Genomic DNA, 11,267 nt, shown 5'->3' with positions numbered 1-11,267 from the left:
GCTTCGATAACTTTCTAGAAAATATGACTACTTTTTGTTGTGACTAATGAGAAGAGAACTAAAGCAAAAGATTGTAAGAGAAATTTTGGATTCGGCACAGTTGAAAAAGAAAACCGCACGAGATAACAGCTCAAAACGAATTTGCGTTTTTGACGAAAGGGTTAAGATACTACTTCATATTTTCACTGACATTAAAAGCAGGCAATTTAAAAATTTAACTAGAAGAAAAGCGAAGCAAAATAAAACGGAAGTTAAGAACCATTAAAAAAGAAACGTGCTAATCAGCTCTCTGTAACGCTGGAGTAAATACGAAACTAGCCTACCACAGCGCAGGAAGTAATTTTGACAAAATTATCTACATAAATTCAAAAAAAATTTTTTTTAAGTTTTCATAATTTTGCCTAACGAAAATCAGCGTCGAGCATTCAAGTGAATTTTCTGGAACAATTTTTTTTCGTGTCAAAATAAATTGAAAAACTGACGTGTTTTTCGTTTAGAAGAAAATATATGATTGTTTGCGTGTGCGTGTAGTGTCAAACGGCATTACTTACAAACCTATCCCTTGTGCAATTATTCTCTCACAGGTAGTGCTTTTTTTTCTACTTGCAGAATTTCTGGAAGTTTGCGTGTTCTGTATAAAAGATATACAGCAAACTCTGAATTTGGGACTTCAACAAAAGTTTGATTTTTTCTAAAATAGAAAAGTTGAAATTCAGAACAAAAATTTCACATATAACAACAATAATTAGAACAAATATAAGAAAATGTCTGTGATTGGTATCGATTTTGGTAATGAGTCGTGTTTTGTAGCTGCCGCAAAAGCTGGCGGCATAGAAACTTTGGCTAACGATTACAGTTTAAGAGCAACACCGTAAGTAGAATATTGATATTTCAATTAAATGTACCGCAAATTTATTTAAAATATAAAACATTAATTAAAAATTCGCAGTAAAATTGCATGGCGTAGAAAAAAAGTGAGGTTAGTTTAATATTTGATGTACTTCTTATTGGCAATGAGCAATTAAAAGAGAATTTTGAAATGCTTTCGGTCGGGTGAGAAATAGAAATTAGTGTTGTAAAGAGCATTTGAATAACAATTGCAAATGCATATTTTATCAAAAAATATTGTAAAATTAAGAAAATTTATGACAGATTTTTAAACGATGAAAAGAAAATAGTAACCAATGCTTCTCTACTATTCAGCAAATAGAAATTTCTGGAAATTATTGATTTTTCTTTATTGTCCGCTAGCGATGCGATGAAATAGTATGTTCTCACGTACAAATATTTCTCTTTATTACAGTTCCCAGAACAAAAAATTCACAATCTTTTTTAAATATATGCGTGGATGTAATAAAGAAAGAAAAAAACGAAAGTTTTTCCTTGCAAAAATTCGAATATATATTCCTAAACAAAAAAATTTTAGGTTTTCATCGTGTGTACAAAGGTTTTAGTATTCATATTTTTTATTGGAAGTAAAAGCATTTTACCCTTTTACGTATTTTGGGTGTAAGCCATAAAGAAGGGAGGGAGCTTTTTATACTCATTAGCGGAGCGGGCTTGTATGTAATGTTATCGCTCTATTTGTACCGCATCAGTACGCGTCAGTAAGAACACAAGGTGTTTCTATATACTTTGCTCTACTTTCACAGTTGGGAGCTCCTTTAAAAGTATCTGTTTCTTTTTGTGATCAGACAAGAAAGGAGAATATTAAGCAGAGCAATGATTGTTGATCACATAGGTTTGCGAATTTAATTTGAATCCTTAAAAACACACAAAAAGATCTTTGAGAAATGCTTTCCATTCTAGTCACATGATTATTTAAATTATGATTGACATCTATCACATATTTTTATATAGTTAATGCATAACTCTTTGTATTCAGCAATATCGAAAATGATATGAATTCAAATATAATTCACTAAACATAAATGAAAATTCCAATGGTTAAAAGCGATTCCATTTCCTGTACCAAGCATAGAGGAGTGTATAAAACTTAACCAAAGATAAGATATAACGAATCGCAAACAAACACATTAATATTTAATATCATGTTAAATTCGCTCTTAGAAATATAAAAGTTTGCCGCCTATCGTAACATCTTAGTCTAGAACTCTTGTTTATATACCAGAAAAAGCGGACGATAGATTCCTTCAAAGCTAGCAAGGCTTTGAAACTTGAAAATCTGTTTCTTAGTAACATATATACTATAAATTTTTAAATTATATTGTTATGAATAAGTTTCGGATAAGTGTAGACTATGTCTCTCTCTTATGATTGTATTTCTTTTGCAAGCACTGCTACTGTAGTTTTGCTTTGAAGTTACGTAATAAGATGCTTACGCTTATGCAGCTTATTACGTTACTGATCGATATACTTAAAAAAACCTATTGAAGACTAAAAAATTGATTACTAAAGCTCACTATAATATATTCTTGTTTAAAGTGAGACTAAATTTTGAAATTTTGAGAATCGTTATCTTGTAATTTTTGCTTTTCAAACTAAAAAACAAAATTACATATAAAAATTGAAATCGAATGTTTTTAATTTTTGTTTTACTCAGAACTAAAGCTCCTTGCAGACGCCAATTATATTTATAAAGGCAAAACGCACAACTTGCATAAACACTTTTAGATACAACTATATACGTGTATTTATGTTTGCATACGTTGTGTCTATTTGATTTAGTCATTTCCAGTCCAAATATGCCCAATTTCAGTATTAATCATTTTAAATATGTACATTATATGACTGTGTGCAAGTATCTATCTACGTTGCATTTGATTCTCCAGAGAATCAAACATCATAAGAAACTTACTTATGTAATGAGACATGTTTTCGTGCGTCCTTAGTTTTGCACGTAAAAAGGTGAGGATGAAGTCAAGATTGCAAGCTTGTTAACATGCTACTCTTAAATTACAATTCTTGGGATAAATATTTATTAAAAATGAGACTGGAGTTAGTTCTAGAGCCCTTTTTAATTTGAGGCAGATGTCATTGTTCAGAAATACTTATTTTTATATATATATTTACAATTACACTATTTTAAGCATCTTTTTCTTGATAATTTGCAAGATTTATTTTGTGTGGGTGCATTGTACATAACACTTTGCTCGTGTATGTGTCTAAACAGCAATAATTTTATTCTCTTCGAGAAATGAAAAAACTTTCAATTGGAGTGCGTCAGGTTTTTCTATTGGCTTACGTGGCTCACACGGGAGGTATGCTTTACCTGGCTATTAAGAAATTAATGCTCTTCTGTTAGATCGAATTTTTGAAGCTGTTCCTCATTTACTGAATTTTTGCTAATTTGTATATCTAAGAGTCAGTTTATGGTTCTCCTTATCCACGTAGCTCGATAGTGATTTTCAATTTTTTGTTGATGATTCTCATCATCGAACAGTTGTTCGCTTGTATCAGATTTTTTTTTTTTTTAAACGCGCGAACGAAAAACAACTATCGAGCTTCATGTTTAAAGGGAAAATAAATAAAATACCATATAAAGGCATATGTTTGATGGACTCTGAAATTCCAAAATTTTGGCAAAAATAATAAAAGCAAATAATTAATTTCGATCTGTATTGGTTCCACAAAATATGAGAAAAGGTATAAATGAATGTGGAATTAAAGAAAAAAATATTACATAGTTAACTATTAGAGGTATGGTCCGATCCATTGCTTTTGCTACATGAAAATAAATGGTTTATTTATGATTTTCTTATATTGAAATTAATCTTTTAAATATGTCTGCTTGTTTCAGTTTCTATATTGTTTATTAAACCTCGATTAATAGTTTCGTTCTAATAGATTTTAATATTTTCCTCAATTTCTTTTTCAAATTTTATCTTTCGTTTGTTTATTTATTCACTTTTCTTCTTCTTCTTTGCATTGTTTTGTTATACATACACCGATGCTATCAAAAATATATTTTTTATAAACGCAACGAAGCAGACGCTTAATTCGATACGAAAGCAATTGGGTTCCATCAACTTAAAGAGTGATCGTATTGTTTTTATGTTTTTTTAACCTACAATGGTTCGATAATCAAAAACCCGTGAACCGTCCCCAGACGTGTTTTTCAGCAGAGACTCCATGAAACGCATACCCTGGGTGGGAATCTGTTGCCACGATGGTCTACCGTCCGTCTACGGTAGCAGTAATTGCAATAGGAATTCAAAGTTCGCATATGATCTTAATAAATATTCAACTGTAAGTTTGCAAAGAACATAATACATTCATAATAGGCAGCAAAATGTAAGCTAGAACTCACAGCATAAGCTGACCAAGAAGTTGGCATAACGGGTGGTTATTTATTTGATATACCTTTCACTATCACCGGTATTTCAACGTCTAAGGATATACAAGTTGAATATAAAAGCATATGCATACAGAGACATCTTAATAAAGGCGTATGTTGGGACTATGACGAGGGCAAAAGCCAAGTAAGAAGTGACATCCAATGGAGTTGAAATTGTAAAAGGTAACTTCCCACACAACGATTTTACTTACATATGGCAACAATGTTCAAAATTGATGCGAAAATGCAATATGGATTAATGTTTATAATAATATTAGATAGGTCCAGCGCATCATTGTAGCAAAGAAGGACGCGGAGTAGGTCATCAGCTTCGAAATCAGAAAAAAATGTAAAAATTTATTGCGGTGTAGCTAGGTCGATCACATAGCTTTGTGAAAGTTTGAGACGCGTGGAACAGTTAAAAAACTTCGTCTAGTCGATAGTCGCATTGTAATTTAGCAAAGTGAGATTCTTTCAAGTCATCAATTTCCATTCAAATTGAGAACTTTGTATGATTCCGACTGTTTGTTAGGTGCAAATTTACCTGCAAGAATAGCCCTGAAAGATGAAACAGCATTTGGAGAAGAGGAAAGACGTTGCGGAAGTAATCTTATGATATAGGGCTGCTTTCTTGGGAGATTGTCGGTTTGCTACATCTTAGAAAGCATTATGAATAGATATACATATATAGATGTATATATAATATAGATATATATATAATATAGATATATATATAATATAGATATATATATATAATATAGATATATATATATAATATAGAATATAAACATTTAAGAAACAATAATGTTACCGCATGCTACACAAGTTAAGCCACAGCTATGGAAACTTCAGGAGGATAATGACCTGATACATTCAACTAATTTGGTGAAAGCGTGGTTCCGGGAGCATAACTTGGGTGTCATTGAATGGCCAAGCCTTTCCTCCGATATCAGTTCTGTTGAGAATGTTTGGGGAGGACTAAACCGTCGTGTTTCTTGTAGCAATAAAAAAATTGTGGAAAAATGTTAAAAAAGTATTTTATACTATCCCAGTAGAGAGACTTGCCGTAAATTAATTTCATCCATGCCTAGAAGAGTCGAAGTTGTCCTTAAAACCATTGGTGGTTGTACCGCCTTTTGACTGCCTGAACTGATTTATATAAAAATTTGTACTTTTAAATACAAAGTGTAGCGTTATTTTTACACACCTACATTGCTGTCCACTGGAAACGTGCGATATTTTTGACCTGAACTTCTTTTAAATTTTTGTTAATACTTAAAATAAATCTAACACGATTTTTAAATATGGAAATGTTCCTACTTTATGAATAAATGATAAACATAATATAAGACAGGAGGAAAATGAAAAAAAAACACTCCAGCTGAATAAAACAACATGCATCTCATTTCTGTCTACCAGCGTACATAGTAAGATATTGAACCTTGATGCAATATTTTATCATGTTAATTAATAAATTTCCCAAAGCGTAGTAAGCATAATCTAAGCCGATTTAACGTACCTGGACTACATTTATGTAGCATCGATTTTTACACAAACAACAATTTTTAAATTACTGGTAAGAAACATTTCAGAACAATATGGTTGGTTATTTTATGTAATATTTTGGGTTGAAATCGTAATATACATCACATGTGGCCATTGCTTCATGGCACAGCCGACTTTGTTTACTATTGTTCGCTGTGGCAAATATAAAAAAGCTAAGAAGGAAATAATTTTGGTAGCAGTAATTTAAAATATTTTAAAACGCGGCAGTTTACCACTTTCTACTACTATTTTAATCTATATTTATGTTATTTAATACAGATCATGTGTAGCATTTGATGGGAAAAAGCGTATTATTGGTGTCGCTGCGAAAAATCAACAGGTTACAAACATGAAGAATACAGTTAGTGGTTTTAAACGTCTTTTGGGCCGTAAATTTAATGATCCACATGTGCAGCATGAGCTGAATAACATTCCAACAAAAGTCGAACAAATGTCGGATGGTGGTATAGGTTTCTGCGTTAATTATTTAGATCAACAACAGCTGTTCACACCAGAGCAATTGACAGCCATGTTATTCACAAAATTAAAAGAAACGTCCACTCATGCTTTGCAAGCACAGGTAAGATCGCGCAAGAACACAATTAAAAAAAAAAAAAATTAATTTTGTTTTCAGGTTAATGATTGTGTCATTGCCTGTCCTGTATATTTTACAAATGCCGAGCGTAAGGCTTTGCTGGATGCTGCCCAAATTGCTGGTCTCAATGTCTTACGTTTGATGAACGAGACTACTGCCACAGCCTTGTCATACGGTTTCTATAAGCAAGACTTGCCCGATGACAAACCGCGTAATGTAATCTTTGTAGATTGCGGCAATTCATCACTGCAGGTTAGTGCTTGCGCCTTTACAAAGGGCAAACTTAAGATGTTGGCTAGTAGCTGGGACCAAATTGGCGGCCGAGATTTTGATGCTGCTATGGCTGAATACTTTGCTAAGGAGTTCATGGACCGTTACAAGATCAACGCCAAAAGTAATCCTCGCTCATGGTTACGTTTACTAACTGAAATCGAGAAGTTGAAAAAACAAATGTCGGCCAATAGCACCAAATTGCCTCTAGCTATCGAATGTTTCATGGATGATATTGACGTTTCGTCGAGCATGCAACGTTTGCAAATGGAAGAATTGTGCGGTCCATTGTTAAAACGTGTTGAAGCAACATTCAAGAAGCTATTGGTTGAATCAAAATTGCCTTTGGAAGAAATTCACTCAGTGGAAATAGTCGGCGGCAGTACACGTATCCCTTCAATTAAGTTAATAATTGAGCAAGTTTTTGGTAAGCCGGCTCGTACCACTTTGAATCAGGATGAGGCTGTCTCGCGTGGTGCAGCTTTACAATGCGCCATTATGTCGCCCGCTGTGCGTGTACGAGAGTTTGGTGTTACTGACATCCAAAATTATTCTGTTAAAGTTACCTGGGACGGTGAAGATTCTATGGGTGGCGGTGGTATTGAAGTATTCCCCACCTTCCATGCTGCCCCTTTCAGTCGTTTATTGACTTTAAATCGTAAGGAACCCTTTACTATGACTGTACAGTATGCTCAGCCTGTGCCCTATCCGGACTTGATTATTGGCCGATGGACTATTAAAGATATTAAACCCAATGAACGTGGAGAACCCAGTGAAGTTAAAGTGAAGGTGAGAATTAATCATCATGGCATCGTATTGATTTCAAGTGCTTCTCTGGTGGATAAAAAAGAAGTGGACGAGTCATCCTCAAACAGCCAACTTAATGAACCCCAAGCAAATAGTGCAGAACAACTAAATAGCGGACAAGATCAATCGCAAAATCAAATCAATAACGCTGGCGAACCTATGGATGTTTCGCAAGAGGTAAGTGTGACAAAAACTCTTAAAGGATAGGTTTACAGAATTGTTTATCATTCGTCTTAATATAGGTACACCTTTGTTTGTATATTTATATATGTATATGTTTTAAAATGTAATCATAGCTTTAGCAATATTGAAGCTTTGTACTGTCGCCTTATGCCCTTTAATTATTGTTGTCATTATTATTATTTTGTATTTTTTGTATCCACCGTTTTACTCACACTCACTACCCGCCCTCGTTTCCCAGTCTTTTTTAAGCACATCAATTTCTATATATTATAATCACTATTTTTTATCCCTTATCAGTTGTCATTAGTGTCATTTATATGTGTATCGCCTTGTAAATTAAATTGGTCTCCTTTTACTTTTGTGCAGTCTATTAAGTAAATATCATATGCTCTCGTCATCAGAACATTTTCAATTATATTTTCTTTTTCTTGTTTTTGTTGTCTTCTTGGTTTTGATTTCTCTCTGTGTGAATCTTTCATGATGATTGATGGGCTTTGTTTATAATTCCACAAAAAACACCCAAAACATCACTCTCCTATTGTAGGCTTGTAAAGATTATGAGGAGGAATATAATACGACCGCCTCATCACCTCAAGGAGGACAAGGGTTCGCTCAACGGGTCAAGGGCTGGTTTAGTTCGGTACGTTTTCTCACCTATTTAACACCAAAAATTTTAGTTTTCTTTTATTTTGTAAATGATGTATCAAACATATTTTGTGTTCTTACTTTAACCCTATGTCCTTCCCAGATTATTAGAAGAGTAAAGGCAAGAAAAAAAAAAGAAGAAATGCCATTCAGATTATTTTGCTAACCATAAGGATTAAGCGCTAATTTGCACACAAGCCTACCGTTGAGCGCTTAAGTGTATTCATACCACTCCATTAAAGTCTGTCTGACTTTAATATATAGTAGTTGATGCACTTGAAAGTTTAAATCGTTTTTATTTTAATGCATATGAAACATTTTATATTAACTTTTATTATTTTTTATTTTGTTGTTTGCAAGTTTAAGGTTTCTTTTTTCCTTTAATAACATCAACTTTCCTGTTAAATTTACTAAGTTATTTATAATTTCTTGACTGCTTATTCGGTCATATGAGAATTCATTTAAATTATTGCGAGCAATTTTTCAGGGCACCTCTGAAAAGAAGAAGAAACTTTCAAAATTGATTGATTTGCCAATGGATTACCAAACTCACGGCTATTTACCCAACGAATTAAACAATTTAACACAATTGGAGGCTAAAATGGTGGCCAACGATGCCAAGGAAACTAAACGAGTTGACGCTAAAAATGCTTTGGAAGAGTTTGTCTATGATATGCGTAACAAATTACAGGCAAGTATTTTCAAACGGCACTGCCGCATTACCGCTCTCAAACATTGAAGCAAAATATTGATTATGTATCGTATTCTATCTTGTCTTTTAGGGAGATGGTCCTTTGGAACGCTACGTCGTCAGTAGCGCACGTGATAGTATTTGTAATCAACTTAACGATCTCGAAGATTGGTTGTACGAAGATGGAGAAGACTGTGACCACGATACTTATGTGGATAAACTCAAGAGCTTACAAAATCAAACCAATCCAATAAAGGAGCGAGCAAATGATTATGAATTTTGTCCAGCAGCCTTCGACGAATTAAAGCAGGCCCTCGCATTTGCTCGAACTGCGCATAGTGAGTTTAAGAAGGGAGTACCGAAGTACGATCATTTGACCGAAACTGAATTCATGAACATCTCTGAAACTACCGAGAAGGTTCAGAAGTGGTTGGATATCAATTTGGCGAAATTTTCTCAAGCTGCACGAACCACCGATAGTCCAGTGAAAATAAATGAAATACGTCACGAAATACAAACGCTAACGACCTGCGTAAATTCGGTGATTAATCGCCCTAAGCCTAAACCAGCTTCCAAGCCAACACCAGCTAAAGATATGACTGGAACTGATCAACAACAGCAGCAACATAATGGCGAAAATGTTGATAAGAAAACTGAATCAGCGCATACCAATAGCGTTCCCGAGGATTCAACGATGGATGTCGACTAGGTAAAGAAGCAACAGCGGCAGCAGAAGAGATGTTATGCACAGCCTAAGCATTTTATTGACTCTCCTTTTCACTTTTAAGTTGCATTCATCGCTAATATTTGATTAGTAAATTAAACGCTTAAAATAAAAAGCGTGGCACCGAAACAAAAAAAAAAAACAACGATAACAGCAGCAAATATTGACGTTCTCTATACAAATACATCTAAATAATAACGCGATAAAGCTCTTATCCAACAAAAGCTAGCTTTTTTCACACATCCATTTATATATAAAATTGCCAAATTAAACGAACATGTCCTCTAAAACCACAACAACTCCAATTTATTATATATATATATATATATGAATTGAAACTCATTCCCCTTCTTTAACTATAACAACTATCAAAACTTTAATTCTTCTGTTAACAAATAAATAAATATATATATACGTATAGATATATATATAGGTATCATTTTCAGTTACTGTGACATCACTATAAATAATTTATAATCATAATTAATGGAACATCTCCTGCAAACTACATAATTGGAAAAGTTTTTATTTGGTTATATAGCACTTCGAGAAACAAGTGCAATTGCTTCAATAATTTGATATAACATATGAAATTCATTAAAAAGCCGAAAATAATTTTAATAGACGTGAACTCGAGGCCCTACGATATATATGCGCAACAAATTTTTTTTTCTCTTCTATTTAGTTAATAAAGATCATTTTTAAGAATAATTTCAAGTAAACAGTACATTCTAAAATTCGCGTCCCTTTAACAAAAAAAAAAAAAAAAAAACATTTGCTTTCATTGATTTTTTATTCAAATTCTCGCAATTAACTTTGAACATAAAGGATGATTGCCGCTTTTTTGCATTGATTGCGAAGTAATTAAATGAAATATAATTATTTTAAATTGAATCAATAACGAAACGATTGCTGTTTTTAAACGTATTTGAACAGAATTTATAAAGAAGTATCCAAGAAGGCGGGGTTAACTTTTAATTCTCTCAAAGAGTAAACTATCAGCAAAATTATGATTAATACTTTAATCATAATTGTTTAATTTTTAAGAAACAATTTATGATATTATGAATTCCTGTATGTCAAATTTAGTGAATCTAAGAAAACGGTTCATGGGCCCAATATCGTTCTTAATTGTGTATTATTTCCTAGCATTGACATAGAGACCTATACCCATTTTTGTCGAAATGGCTTCAAAATGAATTGCAAATTTTATTGCTACTTATACATAAAGCACTTTTCTTTTGTGCTCGGAGGCGCACAAATGATATCCGAGACTAAGAAAAGGGCACGGATCTACGAAATATTGCGTATACAGAACGCTGCGCACACCGCAGTGCTTATTAAACTTGTGCTGGTGACATGCATTCTACGGAATTTCTTGAATATACATGGCCCGGTTTAAAAGTACTCCGGTGACTGACAATAACTTTCGTCATCTTCTAATTGAAAGTATAACGATTCCGATTGAAGCAGGTTTCATTTTCCAAATGCGGCAGCATCTACCTTGTAG

The 11,267-nt window shown here is 33.2% G+C and overlaps 1 protein-coding gene across 2 annotated transcripts; it reads left to right on the top strand.

Annotated features, from left to right (window-relative positions):
* The first annotated feature begins 150 nt into the window (after positions 1 to 150).
* LOC119637799 (heat shock 70 kDa protein 4) lies at positions 151 to 9,899 on the top strand. Of its 2 annotated transcripts, XM_038034118.1 has the most exons (7): positions 151 to 336; positions 610 to 871; positions 6,122 to 6,422; positions 6,477 to 7,691; positions 8,242 to 8,337; positions 8,830 to 9,033; positions 9,125 to 9,899. In XM_038034118.1, exons 2-7 carry the CDS (start codon positions 765 to 767, stop codon positions 9,740 to 9,742), a joined length of 2,541 nt encoding a protein of 846 aa, XP_037890046.1. In that variant the 5' UTR covers positions 151 to 336; positions 610 to 764; the 3' UTR covers positions 9,743 to 9,899. The 2 variants fall into 2 exon arrangements, with proteins under 2 accessions (XP_037890046.1, XP_037890047.1); XM_038034119.1 differs by lacking the exon at positions 8,242 to 8,337 and having other exon boundaries at positions 154 to 336.
* Positions 9,900 to 11,267: the final 1,368 nt, after the last annotated feature.

This window comes from Glossina fuscipes, unplaced genomic scaffold (assembly GCF_014805625.2).
Source record: "Glossina fuscipes isolate IAEA_lab_2018 unplaced genomic scaffold, Yale_Gfus_2 61, whole genome shotgun sequence".
Taxonomy (NCBI): domain Eukaryota; kingdom Metazoa; phylum Arthropoda; class Insecta; order Diptera; family Glossinidae; genus Glossina; species Glossina fuscipes.
The sequence above is the reverse complement of the archived record's forward strand: the minus strand, read 5'-3'. Positions and strand labels throughout refer to the sequence as shown.

Bases quoted from the DNA above. Each gene is read 5' to 3' on its own strand.
- LOC119637799 (XM_038034118.1), top strand. From the start codon at position 765: ATGTCTGTGATTGGTATCGATTTTGGTAATGAGTCGTGTTTTGTAGCT. The intron at 872-6,121 runs GTAAGTAGAATA...TATTTAATACAG, and splicing joins TACAGTTTAAGAGCAACACC to ATCATGTGTAGCATTTGATG. The intron at 7,692-8,241 runs GTAAGTGTGACA...CTCCTATTGTAG, and splicing joins CTATGGATGTTTCGCAAGAG to GCTTGTAAAGATTATGAGGA.